Source organism: Trichogramma pretiosum, unplaced genomic scaffold (genome assembly GCF_000599845.2).
Source record: "Trichogramma pretiosum strain Unisexual culture from Peru unplaced genomic scaffold, Tpre_2.0 scaffold5, whole genome shotgun sequence".
NCBI classification, from domain to species: Eukaryota; Metazoa; Arthropoda; class Insecta; order Hymenoptera; family Trichogrammatidae; genus Trichogramma; species Trichogramma pretiosum.
In genome coordinates this window covers 2928731-2952267 of record NW_019641672.1, presented here as the reverse complement: position 1 = coordinate 2952267, position 23537 = coordinate 2928731, and the positions used below count along the sequence as shown (strand labels likewise).

Sequence of the window (23537 nt, the reverse complement as noted above, 5' to 3'; positions counted from 1 at the left end):
ACGCGCGTGCGAGTCGAAAAATTCGACTTAATTGACGCTGCAACAAATTAAAGCATCGCAATATTCGTATTAGTATAAATACATGCTTACGATTGAATGCTTGCAATCGCTCATATTTACGAGCGGTTTGATATTACAAGCTCGAGCGCAAAAACGAAAGACGGTAGAGGCAAGCAGAGGGCAAAAAATGAAAAAAAAGGAGCAGAAGAAGAAGAAGAAGGAGAGCTTGTAGGCTTCATGAAAAATTGATCGAGTGGCGATATCTCACGTTTAAAAGCAAGCGTAAGGGCACGCGTCGGCTATACATCAAAAAAGCCCAGGCAGCTCGACTCGAAAGCAGAGCTTTCTAATGCGCGAAGCTTAAATAACGATACACTGCGCGAGGCGTCGGACGAATAGCAAATAACGTTCTGGAGATTACTGCTCTCTTATACTCTCTTACTTGTGCTTGCCAGCATGATTTCCTTCTTTTTCCTCTTTTTTTACTTTGTAGCAAGGGGAGATCGCATGAGCCGCCTGAAAAGAAAGACACTTGCTTATGCATGAATTGCGTACGAGTCTACGACGGACCGCTGCTCGTTCTGCTGATTCCCGCATAGTTCAAAGATTTGACTCGACGCTTCGGTAATTTCATCTTTCTCAACTCGAATGCATAAGTTTGCTAAGTCGCGGCCGTTCAAGCCTAATAATTCACACCTTATCGAGGGTCTTGAGTCGTTCTCATCGTAGCGCAGGCACAAAAGCGACAACAAAAAAATTTAGTGTAGGTATGTAAAGGAAGAGAAAATAAAAAAATGAGATGCCAACGAGCCACAGAGAGTCATTGTATACTTCCGTCTCCGGAGCGCGAATTCCCGCGCGAGTCAATTTGTGACGGAGACGGTGCAAGCGCGACTAACAAGCTGCAGCAGCAAGCTTACCTTTTCATTATTTTCTAAGAAAAAAGTCAAGAATGATGCACGCGGACTGCGAGAGAAATAAAATCTTCTGCTGATGATGAGGTTCAAAAAGAAAAAAAAATTACGTAACTCGCTGAGGTACAACAGCAGCTGCAGCGTGAAGTTGACTTCCGCTTATTTGTTGTTTCTTTTGCTACGAGAAAAAAAAATTGAATAAATAATAATAAAACTAAATGAATGAATAAATGATAATCTTGAACTGGTTGTGATCGCTTTCAATTAATAAATTCCAAATTATTAAAAGACAAATTGTCGAAAATAAAAGAAAAACCTGCGCGCGCTTCTTATATATCCTCACGCTGGGGACCGGAACATAATACGCGTGCTCTCGAAGGGAGGGCTAATTTTAATTTTCTAATTTTTCCATGCCTGAGGCGCGCGTCCGCGCGTATATGTAGTTATATATATCTTCTACAACTCCCACAAGCCTTACTCGCGTCCGCATAGACCCCGAGAGTCGTAAGCGCCCGACTAATTTTCTCCGAGGAAGAGAAAAGACGTATAATTACTTAACGCCTCCGACGACGACCATCTTTACTTTTTGTCTCTCTCTTTCTCTCTTGCTCCCCGATATATATCTGCGACAGCTTTTAATAACATGAAAGATAATGTACATGGGCAAAGTACAAGTATATCAACTAACAAAAAGAACCTTCCAGACGATAACAATTATTTTGAAGAATCATTCCGTTATTACTGTGTTTAATTGTGTTCTCGATTCAATTAATTTTCTATACATTGAGTGGCTTTTTTTTACCGTAACTAAATTTCTTTCTTGCCTCCGCAACCAAGGTAATAAGTGTTTGCCTAGAAAAGATAATTCATGATTTGCACTTTTAAGACGGAGTTTTGTTGGTTAATAATAATATATTGTATAAATAATGAAGCGCCAATTCTGATCTCCAGCGTTCAGATTCAATTTTTTCTTGAAGCCAAAGTTTGTTATTCGTTAAAGTATAGGAAGATTGATGTTTTTCCTTTCCGCTGGTTCACACGCGCTACTATAGGGGGCTTGTATATCGAGAAAATTTTATCCAGCAAACTCCTCAACGCTCGTGCGAATTTTAAATGAAAAAGTATATCGAAAAGCTGCTCGAGTTGAAATCAATTCTCTGGCAAAAGCTCGTCCTCCTTTTTTTAGTCCATTGAATTCAGAGCTGAGTTCAAAATCACACGTAGTAGGGCCAAAAGTGTGCCTTATCAGCTTCAATAAAGCTCCACTTGACCTGGAAAGCCGCCAAATTATCTTTTCTCTCTTTCCTTGGGCTGGCTCAGGTTCTTTTCTCCATCTGTGGCGCAAAATAAATAAGAGAAACACAGAGAGTCGGTATAGGTGTGGCGGAGGTTAAAACGATTAATACGACGAGCGAAAGAGGGAATAAATTGATCAAGTACGAGAAAGAGAGAAAGAGAGAAAGAAGGAAAAGGGAAAGAGAAAGAGGTGAAGTAGCGGGGAGGAGGAGCCATCTTGTGGCAGCCCAATTGATTCATCCCCACTGCCGCGCGCTCGATTCAATTGCTCGGCTGCGGGCTCGGGCAGCTAGACTGGCGGCTCGCGCTCGAGGAGAAGGCAGCAAAAAAAGGCCAGAACGAGTAGCGGGCGTGGCCGCGGCTCGGCAAAGACGACGCCTACCGAGCTCGATGGCTCCACCAATGGTGGTGGAACGCGGCGCGCGTACGCCAGCCAGCTTCACACACGCGGAGCGAGTCGCGTGCACGTACGCGTCACGCACACATTCGCAAGGGCTTCGCGCGCTGCCAGCAGCGGCGAGTCCGTGTTTCTGCTTCTGCTGGACAGATAGTGTTGTGCCGTCGCCTCGCGTGTGTTGTTGCTGCTGCAGAGAGGCTGCTCGTCGCCCCCTGCGCTGCATTTCATGCAGATGCTCTCACGGCTGCTGCTTCCTTTTTCTTTGGGCCTATCGTCGTCAGCTGATGTCTGGCTAATTTCGAGCATCTTGACACATCGACGAGAATCGATACGATGTTGCTATGAGCTTTTCTTTATTCGTGCTCGCACTGTGACGTAACAACTTTTGGCGAGAGTTCGTGCATTGCGTTCGATGATGGAAGGGTCATTGAATGAACAGCCAGCAAATATGAGCGTGTCGGAAGTAACCGTAGCCTGTGAAATATGTGAAAATGAAGCCGCTTCCAAGAGCAGACAATGAGCAGGAGCTGCTGAGGCCTGTCATTGTCCTTGCTACTGTTTTTGATAGTGCAAGTTGTTGGATCGAGCAGGACATGCTCCGCGCAATTTTTGTGATAATGCGTGACTGTGACAAAGCGACGTGACTTTAGTTCACGCAAAATTAATCTACGTATTTACCGCAAGTTTGACGACCCTTCATCCGATAATTGATTTTCCGCCAGGCGGAAAAATCTTGCTTTTACATAACAACCTGCTAGCCTTACCAAAGTTATTTTTAGTAAATAAGAAGTGATATGTGTTATAAAGACAGTGCAGCATATTCGAAGCCAAGTAGTAACAAAACAGGGTCAATCGAGTAAGTGCGCGCGTGTGTCAAAATAAAAGTATATATAGATACATGTGCACACATAAGTAAACATATACGTACATGGCGTGCTAGTGGCGTTATTCCTCGAGAACGACAAGCGGCATCTGTGAAAATTGTGTCAGCCGAGACCCCGCCGAGACCCCGCCGAGACTTTGGTTATATCGGGCAAACGGAAGGCCGTCGCGGTCGGGCTGCACTTGGACTGCAGCCGCGACGTGCAGAAAACGGCCTCAAAGCTGATTCCCAACATGGTACTCGAACCGGGCGGCGGTCTGTCGTTTCCGCCGCCGCCGGGCGCAGCGGCGGCCTCGAGCGGCTCCAGCACGTCGACGGCCGCTGGCCCCGTGGTGGCCGCCAGTCCGCTCAGGCTGTTCCAGCGAGCCTCCCCGGTCTTTCCCTTTCACATACCCGGCTGGCATCACCCGGTGCTGGGCCAGGTGCAGAACCAGGTGCAGCAGTCGATGCAGGCCGCCGCGGCGCGCTTCCTCAGCCATCATCATCCGCATCACGGACACCCGGGCCTGACTAGTCATCCGTTGTCGGTATCTGGCATTGCCGCCCATCACCCGGCGACGCACCATCTTCATCAGAGCCACGATAACAACGACGACGACGACGATAAAAAAGGTAAGTGCTCCCTTTTTTCGCTCCAGAGTATTATTCGTATCAACGATCCAAGCATATACACCTATTCTTTTCAAATAATTACCTAGCCCAAGTTTTTACATCAATTAATTCCAAGTATCAATTTGCTGCTTGTTTTTTAACACGAGTACGAGAATGTAGCACCTCTCAATTATCGATTATTCGTTGTAATCGATTCATTTACCTAAAACTATTAACTGATTCGGTAAATTAAATGTTTCCAAATAATCAGGTATTTGTGAAAAATTTGGAGATTTTGAAAAAATCACACCTGCATACCTATGGATGCTTGCACGCGCATCGATTTTTCAACAAAGTTGTCGAAACAAAGACGAGAGAAAGTAGTCTACGGGGATTTCCGTAAGCTGGTCAATCATAAGATCGTTCTACGAGCGCACATACATCCCGTGGGATCGCTTACAAATACACGCACCGTGCGTATATTCGTTCACGTATGTACAGGAAAAAACAGACGATCTTGTACATTATGTTGGCGCGATTTACCGACGGTACGATCCTCGTGTTCACCTTGAGAATAAAAACACCATGTCTCGAGAGGAGAAACGCATTGGAGGGTGCAAACGTTGCCTACGTGATTTGGGTGTACGTACGCTTTTGAGCTCGATTGATTTTACGTTTATCGCTGCATTTCGCGCCTCGTACTTTTACGCGGCGATGACTTTTCGAATCTGCGCATAACTGAGAAGATGGATTGCGTGTCGCGTCAATCATAAGAATTAAAACTAGAAGCATCGATTAAATCAATAGCGCTTACTGTCATGATGATCAAACTAAATATGATCAAGTCACCGTTTGAAACCAACTTTATGAGAGCCATTTTTATAATGGTTTTCTATTTTAGCTACATATTGTAAATAAACAAAAACTTTAACAGTATTAGAACACTTTATATTTTTCGTTTATAGCACAGGATTCAAGATTCCTTGGTGCAACAGCAGCCGCTCGATCGTTAAATGTCTTTATTAGCCCATCGTTAAAGCGCCTCTCACCTTTTCTTCTTTAGATAAATTCTTTCCTTTTTTTATATGGCTTAATTTTTCTATATTTTGCGCTCCAGAGTATAATAGTGCGTATTATTAATACCGAGAAGCTGTTGTACACACGCAAATTTCGATTCTCCAATCGAAAGTTTTATAATTTTTTTCAAAACAGATGGCCACGCGAGCGTCCGTCTGTGCAAGAGAATTTGTGAGGCTAACCATTTGCGAAAAAAGAAAAAAAGGATATTTTCGTGACGTTTGAAAGAGGGGCTGCGAGTCTAGTGTACAGGCCTACATAAACAAACGTATCAACAGCAGTTTTGGAATTGAAAAGACTAGCATTTAACTTTTTCAATGAACTCCAAAGTCGAACCAGTCTAGCCATTTGTGCCCTCGAGCTTGATTATATACATATTATAATCGTGGATATATAGCAAGTAGTTTAGTGAAAAAAAAAATGAAAAAAATTGCGTGGCGCTTGTTCTCTGTCGAAAAACTATTCTAAAAAAATACCGCAAAACATGCATAGAGAGATAGTTCATGACGCGTGTATGCCAATCATATACACCTGAAAAGTCTTTGTATACATTCGTATACGTGTACACACAATGATGGAAAGAGAGAAAATAGCCAAGAGTTGCACACAGGTTGTGAATAGGAAGGGGAAAGAAAGTATGGAGGGAAGAAAGGTGAGGTGGGGAGGGGTAATAACTTAATTTAAACTAAACTACAGTTTAATAATTCCCGAGCTGAGCGCGGTGCACTGAGGAGAGAGAGAGAGAGAGAGAGAGAGAGAGTTGAGCGAGTGCAGGGCCACGGCGTGGCGAAGAAGAGATGCCTGCAACCGGCAATTTCCGAGCCGCCGTTAACTGCCGGTCGTTAGTCCCTTTTCAAAACTCCTTTTTCTCTGCTTACGAAGCTTGCCTTTATACATATATATATGTGTATATACATGTATACGTATGTACATTATGTATACATATATATATCTATACACGCCGCGCACGCGTTTTAACCTTTTTTCGTTTTCTATCTTTCTCTGCTTCTTCGCCCATGCTACGTGCTATGTATATGCAGCTACCAACCCTCGGGCACTCGGCCCGAGTATGTGATGCTTTTTCCCTTCCTCTCTTTCTTTCTCTGCGCCCAGTGGTACTCTCTCATGTATATTATATAGTATGTACAGCTTGCTGTTGATTTTTTCTTACCCTCTATGCTCTCGCTCGCGAACACATGCTTTTTTTCTTTGCTTGCTCCGCGCGAGCTCTTTTTTTTCGGTAAGAGAATTTTTATTGCCTCGAAATGGGTGTCTGGAGAACGCTCGAAATTGATTTGTCTTTAATCTACTGTACGAAACTAGCGCAACCTAAGCTTTTTTATTCTTGTTTACACATGGACAACCAAGTTTTTAAAGCCATTTTTTAATGTAAAAATTCTTCTATGATTGAGGCTAATACTCTTTTCTCGGAATGTCGATATTTTTTCAACATCCAATTACAATTTCTCGATTGAATTCATACGAGTCGGTGAGTAACTTAACAATGAGACCGCGCTTAACTTTCAATAAATAAAACTATAATCACTGAGTCCGTATAGATTTGATTATATTTATTTATATTAAATACATATCAGCAGTAGCTGGACTTCGGAGAAATTGAGTCTATCAAACACGCGTTTGTCTTGTATTTTTCTTTCTAACTTTTATCAAGCGAAGCGTGTTCGAAAAAAACTCGCGTGTTTATTGAAATACGGCTTGGGGTAAAAGTTATCAAAGAATTGAAAAAATATTCCACCGTCGTCGGAGATTGCTGCGAGTAACGAGTATATATTTAAACATGTATATTTCATTGATGACCTACCGTCCATCAACTACATCGATAAAAAATAACTGACTTATTAATATCAAAATTCTAGATTTAGTGCACTCGCGCGAGGCGCTATCGCAATTTTCGGTTCGATAAACTTTTCAACGTCCACTGCACATAGCTTGAGCCATGCTCGGCATTAAAACAGCCGAATCTGTTTTATCTCGTTTCTGAAAATTTAATCATACCATTAATGCTGGAGTGCTTAAATCAGCACGAAAGAGAGAAATATCTGGCAGCTTCTTACTAACAATATACGCAAAATTAGTATTTAATAATGAAATTTCTGTCTAGTAAGATATCTCTATTTCCATTCATTGCTTATATGTACCGGGTGTGCGTCGTCAAATTCATGCGTCAAAAATATCTTAATCTAAGCTAAAAATTATCGAGCAGTGGTTTCTTCATGCAATCTGTTTTTTGTTTTGTATTCGAGTCAGTAGTTCCAATGTTAATGATAGATGAGGCCAATTATTAATATACCAATGCAATCTTAATCAATGATTCGAGCAGGAAAATTTATCAAATTCGAAAATCGTTGGCGTGAATGATGACTCTAAATTTACTTAAGCGACAGCATACGAAATGATTACTTTTTATATTCCAAAAATTATAGGATCCGATATTCCGAGAGGGCGTGAATCGAGCGCAGAAGGTCAATCAATCATTCGCTCATGGGTAACTGGTTTTTGCGTAGCTCGCGCAATATGCTCACTCGAGAAGGCGTAATAATAAATAGAATCGTATTCAATATCATTTTCAAACTTTCGCAATGATGCCAGTTGCAATTTTTATTTTTATCAATTCATTGCAAAAAATCGATAAATTTTTGTAAAAATTATTACGATCTGTTTTCTCGCCAATTATTGTACACGCTTTGGTATTATGTAGCCAAGCTTTCACTATACCTCGTGAATATTATAATCGCATTAAACTGTTTTATTGCAACTCAGATTTTTTTGCCAGACAATGCGCGCCACGGAAACCGCAAAAATTTAATTACGGTGTCTTGACGCCACGAACGCATATGCGATTGACTTTCGAATGATTACGATCGTTTCTTTTGAGAGCGCAATTACGTACACTCTCTGGTGGAAGCAAGCAGTCTCTGAATTAGCGACCAATCAACAAGTTCACCAGTTTCAATTTAATCATTGAAAGAGTTGCGTTACTGTATCGCAATTTTCGTTTATCTCAATCAAAGATAACCAATTAATATTTTATGTGTAGCGCAGTGATTAAAGCTCGACTGACATTGATAATTTTTAATCTAGCTAGTTTCATTTGAAAATTTTGCCTATTCATATTGCGCAATCAATCTTTACTTAATGGAAAATGAAGAATGCCTGTAGAAGTGATGCATGCAATCTAAATGTCAAATATTATATTGTGAGTTTGTTTGCAAATGTACAAAAAAAAGAGCTAATGCTGATCGGAGTTTGTTATATTTGACAATTTCCAAGCGAAAAATACATTGCTATCAAAAATTTTACTACACTTTCATCAAAAGTATACTTCTTGTATTTTTGAATTACTTGATAATTATTTCGACAATAAAAAAAAACGTTTGCGTAGCCGAAGAAAAATTAAAAAAACATTCGAGCTGTGAATAAAAATTGCCAAAACGCAAGGTTGCATGCAGCAGTCGACTGAAAACAAGCTGATTTACTTTTGTTTCGCTCAAGTCCGCTCGTCATAACGTCTCGCTCGACTCTAATTATCTCAACAGTGTTTATGCGGATAAACATCTTGGCTCAAAATATTACTTTCAATCTTTTCGAGCCCTTTCTACTGTAGCTCTTTTTAGCAGCTCAGCTGTTTTCGTGCATCATATTCTCGTCAAAAAGGCATAAATATAATTATACGCTTTTTTCTGTCATTTGCATCCATTAATTATCATTGAATATCTCGGCTATGGATTTTTCCAGTTAGCATACTTTGAACTTTATAATGCGGCTCAAGCGCAAAGCTGTAATTAACCTAAACTTTTGCTATTTGATTCAATCAACGACGCATGCACTTGCTCGCGCGAGATTTTCCACCGTTTATAAAAACTCGAATATCAATTATTATCTGTAAGGCGTGAAAAAAGAAATGATCGCATGTACACGTCCTGGTACGCATATCAATAAAGCTGCTAACGCACCGAGCTAGCGACGTAATTGCGCGCGCAGTGAATCATTGTACGGGTCGCGTATTGTGTAATTTTCACCTTTTTTACTTGTCGCTACTACGCGTGCATAACATTATATTGATTGATTATTTCGCACGCGGTCGTAACCTTCGTAGCGAGCCGCTGATGAAATATTGTTCATACAAACATGCAGCGCTATTCTAGCGATGAATAATTAATTAATCACTCGACATCCGCAACGAGTTCTTTCAATTATATCGAAGGCATACACTCGATAACTCGCAATACACTCGCATGCATCACACACACAATATCCTCAAAGACGCTTGATTCTGAGAAAAAGTAAGCCAAGTCTCATTTATATTTCGCAAGCTCACGTCGTCGTTATTTATTCTCTTATCGTGTACTTTTCATTGATAGCCGTAATACGTATATGCAGCAGTTTTGTCGTTTAACACGTTCTCTCGTAAAGCATAATAACTATGCTAGCTGGACATTTCTCGTTAAATAATTGAATGATAATTGCTATTCGTTGGCTGAGATGCGTGCAGCCGACATTGTACGATTGTTTATTGCTTCGCGCGCCACGCCAAGAGAAGCCAGACGCGATAATACATTATTTGGTCTCGTCGAGAGCGATTTAAACACTCCCAGGTGAGTTTTCTGTATATTTGTACACTCATCTCCTAGATAATAGGAAAAATGTCAAAGAAATTCAGCAGGTTATCATCGCTCGATAAATGTGGCTGCGTGCGCGCCCCTGATCGTCGTCGATTTAAAACAATCGACACGCAAACGTTTGCCCGTTCATATGTGGCGCAGTTCATTAGACTGCGCGTTTGAAAATGAGCAGTGACCGAAGTAATAATGCTGATTTCGAGGCCTGTTATTAAGTGCATGCGCGTGAACTCGGCGTACGATCGTCGCCGATAACGACGCATGGGAGTATACGCAATATATACGAGCGAGGCAAAGCCCCTCCCGGTTGGCGTTGTGCGCGAATTTGTGTGCGCCGAGCGAATGCTGTGCAGCTCGACTAGGTTTCGTTGGGACACTTGGAGGCGAAGCCGAAACAATAATCGATTCTCGCTCGCCGCTGATCGAACTCGAGCGGCAGATGGTAAATACGTATTAAATTTTCCACGAGTGAAAATAACTCGAACAGGCGCGCGCCCGATATCGTTGGCTTCTGCAATCATACTCGGCACTGCTCTCGCGAGTGTCTGACAAGCGGCTTCGAACGTGTAACACGCGAGCACACATTCTAGATGCGCGTGCGCGTATTGAGTTTCCGATTGCTGTAAATATAACACACACACACACGTATTTATACGCAGTTTGCTCGTGCGCACATAGAGACCCGCAGAGAGTGCCAGCACGTTTGCTCGCTAGAATCAACGCGATCCTAATCCTAATGCGATCTGCGCATATAAATCACTCGAATTTCTTGCCACTTTAACTCGTGCCAGCAGCAGCAGCGCCCAAGCACCCTGCGCGAGAACAGTTTCTTTTCTCTATATTATATGAACGCGAGAACCAATAAATCTATTCGCCGATTGTCGTACGTGTCTGTAGATGCGCTAGCCAGTGGCAATAAAGTCGCCGCGCGCGACTATATTATACAACGGTACGTACGTTTTCGTGAATTTCCTTGGTAATTATTTTTCTTTTATCATATCTCGCGGAGTTTGCTCGAAATTCTGCTCGAAATTTTGCTTGCCAAACGGCTTTGGCGATTTTGCGCAGCGTATAAACTCGCTTCCGTACACATCACGCAGCGGCTGGCCTATCTGACGAAGCGATCGTTCGTCCTCTCTTGAACGCCGCTAACGACGTCTCAATTTTATGGTCGAAAAATGTAAAAATCCACGCGCCTCGTGCAGTTTCGTAGGGCGCCTCCTTTTCCTTAGCCGCAGTCTCTGTAGGTTCAACGGGAGGGAGAAAGGCTTGTAATAATCGACGAGAGAGAAAGAGAGAGAGAGAGAGAGAGTCCAAGGGATCGACATACACACGCGAGCCTCTCTAGTATTAATGTATAATTAACCGAGCACGTTGTAAGATTTTATCGCAGAAAGCTTGGGTTCGCGCCCAGCCGAGTTTGTGTATGTACGTTGCACACACATACACACACACACATCATACAATGAGATTAAGGAAGGGCAAGAAAAAAAGCATCTGTATATAAATGATGAAGAGAAGTGGGCGCGGGAAAATAGAAAATTACTCGATACCGAGCAAAAGCACACGCGGTCGAGTTTAAATCGATTTCGGAGAAATTGCAAGCGCGGCTCATTGTGAAAATAATTGCGCGTACGAGTGAGAGCTTGTCAATTATACAGTAGTGTATGTGCGCATAGGCGAACGCGTGCTACGTACAAGCCGATGGAGATGTAACGAGGTGCGCGCGATTTTAACGACTGATTGTTTTTACATCGGGCTCGCATCCATCGTTATTATTTATTACCGTTTAATTGTTAAATTCTCGCATGTGGCGTATATATTCAATTACAAAGATGCGCGTTTGACCCGTTATAAATATTCATTGGAAAAGCTGACAGGGGGAGAAGGGGAACGAGGATCGGAGAGAAGCACGTTATTATAGGCAGGCAAAAAAGAGGTTCTTTTACCTTATTAAAAGTGATATTTAATTCGAGACTTTTGGCCGAGAGACTTTCGACGAGGCATATACGCGTTGCCCAGGCGTCAGAAGGATTGATGGTGTCTAAATGCAAATGCGGCTTGCGCGCATATATACACGGTGTACGTGTATACGCGTGTGCTCGCACGCAAAAGAGAGGAAAGATCCCACCTACCGACGCCTTATATGCCAGTTAACGCCTTACAACTTAATAATCCACCTATCTCTCGCGCGTTTCTTTCATTCGCTTGTGCATGCGCCGCTACACGTATCGCATTATATTATGTGCAGTAACGTTTAATGCTTTATAATTCGATCTATAAAGTAATGCAATTAATATGGCATAGGCTAAGAGACAATAGCTGCGCGTTCCACTGCAACGTGTCGTTTTCCTCTCTATAGCGATTATGCTGCAAAGGATTGATTAATCCCTTTGCAAAGATTAATCGCTCGACGCGCTCTCCAGGCCGAATGGCATAATTACCTAAGCATCCTGTATACTACGCTCTCGTTTCAGTAAAATTTCATCCATCTTTTACTCTCTGGGCCTCGATCACGTTTTTCACGCGCTATTTGTAATACAAAATCAGATAAATAACATTATATTAAGACATCTGTGAGCAGCAAGTAACTGCTCCAATAAATCTCTTTTGATCGCGTGCGCCCGCTGCATATAGGTAGGCAGAGCCGCGCGAGGGTATCTCTTGCGAGACAGGAATTAACTAATTGTTCGGATACTGCCTCTGCGAGCTCGTGCGCACAGGCCATGATTACAAGTTGCTCCTGCTGCCGCACTCGTGAACACGCTCCTCGCGCACGTGGAAAAAACAAAAGCTGAGCCTGCAGTCTTTGCAGTTACAAGCCCCGCGTATGCTCATGACACTACTTCTCTTTCCCTCTTTCTTTTGACTTCTCCTCCGACCAATCATCTAATCAATCAACTTTTGAATTCTCATGCTACTCTTTTTTTCCATCGTCTCGTAGATATTTATTTCTTTGATAGCTTAATTAATTCGCATTCGAACTAGAGTCGTGTTTAACACGATAGCTTTAAAGAAACGAGTCTAATGAAGTGAAAAAGGAGACGCCCAAGGTGCGTAGGTGTTGCTTCGGGCACAATGCTATATATCGCCTAACGAGACTGCTGAGACGCCCCAAAATGGTCGTTGACTACGACGACGACAACAACGATGTCGTTTAACCATTGTCGAAGCAGAGGTGTAACAAAAACGAGGCAGATTGATGCTCGTAATGTTGTTTCGCCTATTATACGCTGCTTTGAACGACCAGTTAAGGAGACAACTGCCACGTACAATATCTTGAGGACATACTCGTTCATAGCGCTGATGAGCTTATAAATATATTTGTATCGTCCGATTTTCTCACGATATATTTTACTTTTATACATATATGTTGTTTGGAATCAAGCTTTTCATGAACATTGCATGTCAATAACCTCCGGTAAATATACAATTCTCCAATCTTGGATACTGAATTACGGAGCTAATATTATGACGCGGTGCACGCCGTGTTTTACACAAACACGTTCGACGCCGCGCATTCCGACGCTCACGGCGAAACGAGTTCATCTTAAACAATTATAAAGCCTCGGCGAGTGTATGATTACTCTCTCGTCATGTGTGCGCGCATCCCATCTAGCCTCGTTGGAATTCAAAGAAGTTTGGGGCAAATTAAAAAATGAGACGAGTAGCGCGTAACGTCGATTGTTCATGTATACATCTTTCTAAAAGCTAACCGTTTGTAAAAGTAAAGTTATGTGACGTATCAAATCCTGCAAGCAATCGATTATTCGAAAAATCCTCTTCTCAAATTTCGCAAAGAAATACGCTGCTCGTTGCGCGCCATTTGAATGTGTAATTTTTTGTAGATCGCGCGAAATGCGGAGAAGATCACGTGTTTTTTTTTTAAACGAGTGCGATCATTTGCGCCTCGCGTGTGTATACGCGCCTCGAGGAGTGTACCGGCAGCAACTCGGGGTGTGTAATTTCAATTTAATTGCATGTTATTTTGAGTTTGAGCGAGCTGAGCGCTTTATTAAACGCGCCGCGACGAGCCTTAGGGTCCTTTTTTTACAGCCAAGGCTATTGATGAATTCATTTTGAGTCGAGCTATACGCGCGAGTGCGTGAGCAGGATAGTAAAAAATATTTTTGAAATTACATACAGGGCGCACTTTGTCTATTTATCAAGTTTTCATTTGTTTAATAACAATATGTCAAATTTTTACTAAGGCGTTGCACATGCTCGCATTGATGACAATTTTGCATGAGCTCATTAAAAGTGCCAATCAACTTTTATTCGCCAAGTAAATAATATGAATAAAAAATTCGTGAGAAATTTTATGCCTCTTCACGAATCTGAGTACGAGTTACGACTGATTGGTTGGCTTTTTCATCATAAATTCAAGCAAGTTATCGTCTCTCGTGCGCATGTATCCAGTCGAAGGTGTTAATATCTAAGAAAACTTTTTAATCCTCGAAACCTGTCAAGCAGTTGATATTAAGATTTTATTACGAGCTCGATCAATTACCATGAATAAGCAGCTTACACATATATAGATATATATAATCGGCATGTGCACTTTTCCCTCATGTCTCTTTTATCAAGAATATTTCACGCGGGCTTTTAATACATCGATCTCTTCTACGACATTCATATATTTATGTATACATACATGTATATTGCATATATGTCGTCGGTACTTAATTTAATTACCTAACAACGTCCATATTATATTGACATTCGAAGCACATAGCCAAGTTTTAAAACTGCACATGCGCCTGCTTCGGTCATGAAATTGTATAATTTGACAAGAGATCATTACTTGCTACATAACATCCAATGTTAAACTAAAGCCTGAAAAATGATAATACTTGAATCGAATTCTTGAAATTGAATTGCTTTTTGAGCACGATGTATTTCAAAGTTTCAAATTTGCCAGGAATTAAGTGGTTTTACTCAGCTATCGTTACAAATGACCCTTAATTACACAGTGGTCCTTGAGCATGTGTACGTCGGTGTGAAAAATAATCAGTTCTACTGACTGCTTTTACAAAATCATTATTTATACGCTTCTTGGGGTCGCAAATCTCTTACTCGATTTGGAAGAAAGAGAGGTGCTATTTGTAGCATTACAAATCTCTCTATTGTTTCAATTTACTAATACACCCTCTGCACGAATAATTATTTTACCTCTGTAGCGTGCGTGCGTGTGTGTTATATGATTGTCGACGTGTGAGTGAGATTATTTGCATGCGTGCGTCTCGCGAGCTAGAGAGGAAAAAATTAATTTTTAAAATGCCGTGCACGAAACCTTATTATTTATATGCAAACTAGGCAAGCGTGTATGCGCGCAGGGAAATGATGTTGTAGCTCTTTTTCGCAAGTCCAAATGACCACAGAACACGAAATCATTGCATGTTATGCTATAAAAGCCATGACATAAACTCGCTTGTTCCTAAAATTAAGAAATTTATCTACTTTTACGGACTCGTTCAATCGAAATATTCCATTAAGTCTCGATAATCAATGCAAAAAAAGACACGTAATTACATTATTTAGAGAACACTTTTGCCGAATCGATAATTTGGTTCCACTTGTGATAACATCAAATCCACGTAGAGATTTTCATTCAACAACTAATGTATAAATGAGCAATTCTCAATCAAACAAAATACAAATTTTTACGCTCGTAAGATAGCAGAGCTCGATAATACTACCTTTCTTGACTGCGTTCATTCTTAGAATAGCAACAGCCGTTAATTTCATCATCATGCCAATTCCCATCCCTATCTCTCTGCTCACGAAGATGAATCGATCGAGTAAATTACTTCACGGGAAATGTGATGCAAATACGGACTTGACTCATTTCATTTCCTGTAGATTGTTGAATAATAATTTACAAATATTCGGTTGAGCGAGTAATAGTTGAAAGTCAAAATAAAATTGCGAAACTATTGTTTTTGCTTCGAATTCAAAATAAATAATAGGGTCTCCTTGAAAATACGCATTTATCCGATACTTGCATCCTTAAATAATGTAATACTACGAACAACATGACAAAATAAATCCATTTAATATATATTTTAAACGAATTCAATTCTTGCCTGTGTGCGACCGAAAATCTTATTTTGAAAGCGATAATAAATGCACCATGTATCAAACTGTAAACCTACGAGATGCTTTGAAAAATCAATGAGGCATGTTACAATTAATGCTGGAACGTACATTTTTCTTGTTGGCAGGCTGCGATGGTGAGAGCGACGACGGTAGTAGCAAAAGACGCCGCAGCCGGACCAACTTCAACAGCTGGCAACTCGAAGAGCTCGAACGGGCCTTTTTGACGAGCCATTACCCCGACGTTTTCATGAGGGAGGCACTGGCAGTCAGACTCGAGCTGAAGGAAAGTCGCGTTGCGGTAAGTTTCTCTTCATTTCCTTCGCTTTTAAATTTTAATACATGTCTAAATTTTTACGAGTATTTCTTGTGCTAATGTGCTTCACGCCCCGAATATGTAATAAATTAATCTAATAAGGCCCTTATCGTATGATTGATTCGACTGCACCGAATAATTGTTCCGGTATGCATACACACATGCTCAAATCAATCGACCGTAACACATTTATAGGTTATGCGTCTATAAAAAATACAATATTATAAGTAAATTTCTTAGCTTATCCAATTTATTGTGGGGCCGGAAACTCTATTGATCGAGGGTTCGTAAATTATTCGCTTTTTTTGTTTCTTTCAGGAGCAATTTGGCCTCATGGGAGTACAATGATTTTATAGTGAGGCCCAAGCGTACACTTGAGACAGAAAGATGAGCTTGTCAGGAAATATAAAATTGTGCCAAAAATTGAACAATTTTACATTTTTAAATACCAAGAGCCATGCCAAATAGGGTATAGTTTTGTTTTGATTTGAACAATTCGAAACCAATTAATAGCCTTGAGGCGTTCATTCAACAACAATTTAGTTATTCAAATCACATTAATATTATAAAGCTTAATTGATGCAATTTGTAACCAGTAGCAGTGCATCGTAAGAGGATAAATCTTCAAAAAAGTTAGCAAAGTGACACGCGCGCGTACCCATTACACGAACATGGTAATAAAGATTGTGGACTATACTTCGTTCGAATATTTCTATGTAAGTGTGATAGTTGACAACGCATGTACATTGTATAAACGTACAATACACGAGTACACATGTGGAGCAGGGGTCAGACTTCAATTTCACGGCTGGTTGAGTTGATCGTGAAGCAGCTCTCCTTCTTTCTTCGCCCCTCCCTATGAATCGTAACATACGTTACTTTCGGTTCCTGGCATATTTATTATTGGTATATATGCCCTCACAGATGCGCTCGGTGGAACCCACATCGGCGCGTACGTTCTCTTTTCGGCTTTCGAATGTCTTTGCATTTCAATCGGTGAATATCAGCGCTTACATTATTTGGACATGCGAATTAACCATCGGCGCGCGTTCGGTAGGATTTATCTTTTGGCTTGTTTATATGTATCGCGAAATATTATCGACCCCCCTAACACACGTGGCCAGGCGTGCGCGCACTAAGTCTTCTGCTGAGTCACAAAAGCTTGCGTATCTGCAACCCTCCGCGCTGCTCTCTCGTATTATCGAGATTTGCTTCTCGATGTTCGGATAATGAAGTTACTTTTATCGCCTTCACTCGACATTAGGATATAAATCTTCGCCTGCTCTCGTTGTTTTGATTGTTGATACGCTGCAACGCTGATGCTGATTTTCATCCGATTCGATGAGTTGACGAGCCAAAAAGTAATAAAATATATTACCGTCACGTAAAAAAGAAGAAATGCAAACGAACATTACCTTGGCTTGAAATATTAAATCAAGAGGACGTTTTTACGTTCGCCAAGATCTAATTATATAAATAAATGCTACTAGAACCCATCAAGTTTCTTTTCAATTTACCCTTTATTGATATTCATTTTGTGATATCATAGATATTTTCAATTACGCAATTCGATATTTATTTTTTGAGATATGTATGGAGCATCTGACATTTATTGATAAAGAAAAACTTGCTGGCATTATCGTGACTGCGCGTTAATACGCATGGTATAGAAAAAAGACATTAAATACATGAGCGTGGCTAGGCAATCGCACGTAGGCATTATAAGCTAGCGTGACTCCTGCCGGTATCGCGTGTCAAGTTTTATCAAGTGCGAAAAAAGCGCAAACTTCTGTCAACTTCTCCCACTTTGCTGATTGGCCACGGCAAAAGTCAAAATACTCGCTTGAACAGATTTGCTCTATATGTACGTGCCCATAATACGCTTAATCAAAGGGCTTTGCAAAAAGTATGTAGCCCGAGTAATTAGATGGATAATTAGTTAAAGACGCGAGACTTTCTGCGCATGATACATGTATTCACATTTTCAACTTTAAAAGCTCAACTTTTTTCGTCCAGAAATGTGCTAGATTATTATTTCTCTCTTTCTCTCGGCGCAATTTTTCACAAAATAAAAATAGTTAAAAGTACATTTAGATTAATCTGTCATAGAGTTAGACATATCTCTTGGAAGTTTATTTCGTTTTTTTCCTGCGTGCTTCATTTTCTCATTCACTTGTGTTGGCAATCTTTACTTGATTATAACGCACGTATGTTCATTCAATTTTGTGCGAAGATAAAAAATGTATTATTACACGCATTTCTTTGTGATATTTTTAAATTAACATGCTCATAGTACATCACAGAATTGAGTATGTGCAACGATTGCTGTGATAAGTTACGTTACGAAATATAAATGAATGCGCAAGCTAGTATGGTTTTAATTAATTGAATTTTGACCCTTAGATCTTAATTTGACTTGAAAACATACATATATTTTTTTCTGGTTTATCCCAGTATAATTTGAATTTTTGAAGAAAGTTTTAAATATGATCAAGTCTTGGTGTCTGGGTATTTTGGATTGATAATTTTGTTCTACTTGACGAGGAAATCAATTTTGCGTTCTTGGCTCATTATCGCTTGAATGATAAAAACGAGGCGTTTATAAGTTTATCAATATCTGGTTATTTACGACAGAACTGTATCGTTTTTTCACTCCGTTTAAATTATCATCTTATTATTCGATTAGATTCAATTAAGCCCACAATCAACCCATTACTTTTCAATTTTTCCTACGCACATTTATAACAAATTTTTTATCTTCATTTTCGGTAAGGATAAATCTTACGTTGATACTTATTTAAAAGATTTTTTTTACAGTATTAACTACTTGAGAAAAAACTGATACAAAATGTTCATTTTTTCAAACTAAAATAATTTTCAGAAACATTATTAAAAAATCCGGCAACAAACTGTTAGTTTGATTGAAGTTATAAAAAACGTTTCATGGAATTTCAGCTACACTTATAGAGAAGCATGTATGCACAAAATACGCACACAGTGTTGTTATCGCGTGAAAAAAAAAAACGAAAACCCGTGACACGCGACTGCAGAGGGGCCAACAACGTATAATTTTCGTCTATCCATATATACATGTATACACACTCACACAAACTCGTATATAATGGAGTAGATCGATTTCGAGTTGGATTCTCGCGTGCGCGTATACTGCTGCAAACAAAAATGTCTTTATATACGATATGTACTCCCCTTTTTTCTCGTGTAGACGAGTTGCCGAATGTTATATTGTTATGTTTTACGAGGTTAAAACGAGCGCTAATCGAAGGTGATGGTTTTTTTTTGTTTCCTCAACAGGTCTGGTTTCAAAATCGACGAGCCAAATGGCGCAAGAAGGAGCACACGAAAAAAGGGCCAGGCAGGCCGGCGCACAACGCGCATCCGCAGAGCTGCAGTGGCGAGCCGATACCGCCGGAGGAATTGCGCAGAAAGGAACGCGACAGGCGGCAAAAGAAGCTCATGAAGGCCCTCGAAAGGCAGCAAAGAAAATTGGCGGCTAAGGTGAGAACGAAGAAATCTAAATTAATCTTACGTGCACGCACACAAACTCACACACATCACGTGTGCGTGTGTATGACCTGTGTTATTCTCGGCTCTTAAAGCGAATTTTTTACATGCAAGAATCATTCAGTGTTGTGCTAATGAAAAAAAGAGCCCGCGGGAACCGTGTGTTGCCGCTGTTAAACGCGAGACAAGTTAATAAGAGACCAGGCTATTTCTCGCACAGCCCGAGAAGTGTTTAAATTAAAACATAGATAAATGTGCTCTTTCCTTGTATTTTTTTCTTTTACACTATGTATATGCTCTCGAAACCGGGCTCGTGTCGGGAAATTAATTCTCGTGCCCGAGAGGGCGCAGCTGATTAGGTCATTTGCATACTTTAATTATTTTTGATAAATTAAAGGTTGCTGGCTCGGGTTTTTGGTCTACCTCATTGAGCTATGTAGCTGCTCGGCCAATGCGATCGAGAATTATGTTCCCGTTTTAAACTCGTACTTTGTTATTTAAAAATAGGAAATGAATGATATATTATTAAACTTATTTAGCAAATTGTCACATTGATTACTGTTAACAGGGTATTACAGTGGATTTGACGACGTTGAAAGCCGAGTGGGAATCACGAAACGCAGCCGCTGCGTCAGGTAGTGGCTCGAATTCTCTAAATGGGGGCTTCCTCAACAACAATAACAGCAGCACGAACAATAACAACGAAGGCCTGCTCGAAGCGAACGAAGAAATTGACGTTGTCGGTGGATTGGATTCTTGCAGCGAGAGCGGCAGCGAGCGAGTTGACGATTCGGCGGCCGACGGCTCGATCGATGGGGAATCGTATCCGGCGACGCGGATCGCGCCTCAGTTGAGCGACGTCGAGCATCAGCGGAGGTTATCGACTCAGCTCGGTCAACATCATTTGCACTTGAATCATCAGCAAGGCATACACAATTGGGGTCTTAGCTTGCTTGAGCGACGTCGGGAGTTGATCAAAGCGAGCTCCGCCGCTGCCGACGGGCAACAGACCTCGTCGTCGCAACGAAGGAGTAGTTGCGGACCCGATGACGAGCCACAGAGTGGCAGTATAGATCTGTCGGTTAAGGGTAGGGAGGACAGGCGTCGCTTGAATCCTTTTTCCATCGACAGTCTCTTGGGCAATCACAAAAACGTAAGTGTGATTGAGCTGAGTAGCAGCAGTAGCCACGTTACCGGCAAGGACTTCAAGTCACCGGCCGCATCGCCAGTCAGCTCGGCCAATTCGGTGCCCACATCGCCGAGTCTCGCGTAGTCCTGGCTTCGATGGTGGAGGGAGGCTTCTTGAGGATGAGACTGAATTTATGGTTTATCCGTTCTCGACCGGTCAGGTCTATGGACGAGATCCACCTTTTATCATAAGCAAGTGAAGAGTGAATAATTTAAAATATCTGAATCTGAATTATATATGACTGTGTGAATGTGATGAATCGATTTAGAAAACTAAAAAATTTATTATCATTAATGATTTGTACATAGATAGAAAAAGTACGTAGAATTTCCAAATAATGCAGTGCATCGATACGACGACACGAATAAGGATCTTTCCTCGCTGATGTGCATATAAAAAAGTAAGAAACGTGTGTGATTGTGCAAAATGTATTATATATCAGTGAATGAGTAAATAAGAAGACTCATATCGCTTTTAACATATCCTAAAATGAGGTTTTGCTTAAAAATTTTGCATAATGCCTTTATTAAGTGGAGTAAAACATCAGAAAACCTTTCCCTCGGCTACTCTTGCAATTCACTCACGTCGGCTAATTTACCCAATTGTCCTTCATACTGGTTGCGGGTTTGCTTGTGGTTCACGATTAATCCCCATTACATAGATAACTTAAAAATTTACCGTGCAATAAAGCAATTTCAAGAGAAAAGATATCAGTTGTACGAAATTACAAGAACAACATTTTTTAGAATAAAAAAATTTATAATAACATAGATACATTGAGAAATTTAGCAGTATAATCTTTATAATTTTCTATTTCATTTGTACTCAATTGGTTATTTATCAAGACTCAAAATCAATTTTTTTATCAAGTTATCCGATGCGAATGGATTTTATCATATAAATCATATAGTTTAAAACTACGATCGTGACAAAGCATAAAATTATTCAAAAGCATTAAACAGTATAATTTTCGGAAGTTCAATCGATTTTTTAAAAAAAAAGTATTTTATTTTAATTAAATTCTGCAAAATTTTATTCAATCAAATCATTTTTATGAATATACTAGACATTGATTACCCTGAGGTACAGATACAAACGACTGTAGCAAAATTAAGAAAAATAAGTAAAAGTTTTTACTTTTTTTGTTTCTCAGTGTAGCAACGTTGGATTGCGTGCGTGAATCTGGGTGAGAAAAGTATAATGTTTTTGTGAAATGAAAAAACTATGTTATCATATAAAGAATTTCCGAATCTAAAGAAATAATATTGATTAAGGTGCAAAAAATTATATTATAATAGAGCGTAAAAAATGTATTTATATTGTAAATAGTTTTGGAAGTGACAGTAGTAATTTAATCGACGTGTTAGCTATTACATATATAAAAGATAAATATTGGCCTCGAAACGGACCATTCCGAAAAAAACGATATACATTTTGAAGCAATAGTCGATGAATTTAAAGTATACTTGGGAGAAAAATTAACAAATCACAACTGTAAAGATCATAAGGGAAAAAATATATCGAATGAAATGATGCCATAGACCATAGCAAATCCATTTAAACAAAAGAAGTAAATGTTAAGTACAGTTGTATGCATAACAAAATAAAAAAATGTTCAACTTTTTCATTGACATCGTAGTTGCCATAAAACTGAGATTCGAAAAACAGTACCTATCATTATAACCGATATAAAAAAAAATATATTAATTTATTCTCAAAAAAATTGCAGCCAATTTCTTATTTTTGCTTATCTTACCACCATTATTTTCAGTTATCTTGAGAGCTCCTCACCACTCCAAAATCTATGCCCATGTCGAAATGTGCAAAATTACCAGTATTTAATAAAGAAGATTATATTTTTGATACATTCACTTGTGCGAACATTTACGTAAAAATTCCGAATCATTTGAGATCCACCAAATCAAAACTTTTCACGATATAACCAACTTTCATGACTACTCAAACTAACACAAGTCTATTAAGCAATAGTTTACCGCAAGCCCTGATCAGCCAAAGACAAAACAAAGGAGATTCTTTCTTAGCTACAATGAGCGTCCATCATTAAATTATTTATCTGAACATTTTTTTGTCGATCTATCTTTTCATTGTTTACTAACGGCGAAATCTTAGACGACTTAATCACAATACGCCTGAGAAGCTTCGACAACATATACACTTGGGCGCGCGATATTAACGAGTCAGCCGCGAGGCGAAGTTCCTTGACTCCTCTCGATCGATCGCTTTTTTGCTGGTACACACGTGCAAACACGAATTATCACACATGCACACATGCACACAAACGTACGAAAGGCTATTGTATGCGCACGTTGCATTCACACGCAATCTATATAATATCATTTATGCTTATTGCCGGCTGTGTTAGCGAGAAGTCTCTATTATCGCGTGCAAAATTGACGAGTATATAATATAATGTCATCGTGCAGCGTGTGCACATAAATCGGATTCTATAAGTGACGAAAGATTGTGCGGCGGAGAAAATTACCCGCAATTTATTCTGCGTAATTTTTTTGTATGAAAATCGCTGCTTTACACTTTTACGAGAATTTCGCATTTTTTAACGATACTCATAGGCCAAGTTTTTTTACGATCACGGTG

General features: G+C 40.0%; 1 protein-coding gene across 1 annotated transcript; it reads left to right on the top strand.

Annotated features, from left to right (window-relative positions):
• Positions 1-3645: 3645 nt before the first annotated feature.
• On the top strand, positions 3646-22603 carry LOC106658775 (visual system homeobox 2-like). The gene is made up of 4 exons (XM_014380889.2): positions 3646-4102; positions 16023-16195; positions 19523-19726; positions 20301-22603. The coding sequence occupies exons 1-4, from the start codon at positions 3724-3726 to the stop codon at positions 21003-21005; spliced, it is 1461 nt and encodes a 486-aa protein (XP_014236375.1). The 5' UTR covers positions 3646-3723; the 3' UTR covers positions 21006-22603.
• Positions 22604-23537: the final 934 nt, after the last annotated feature.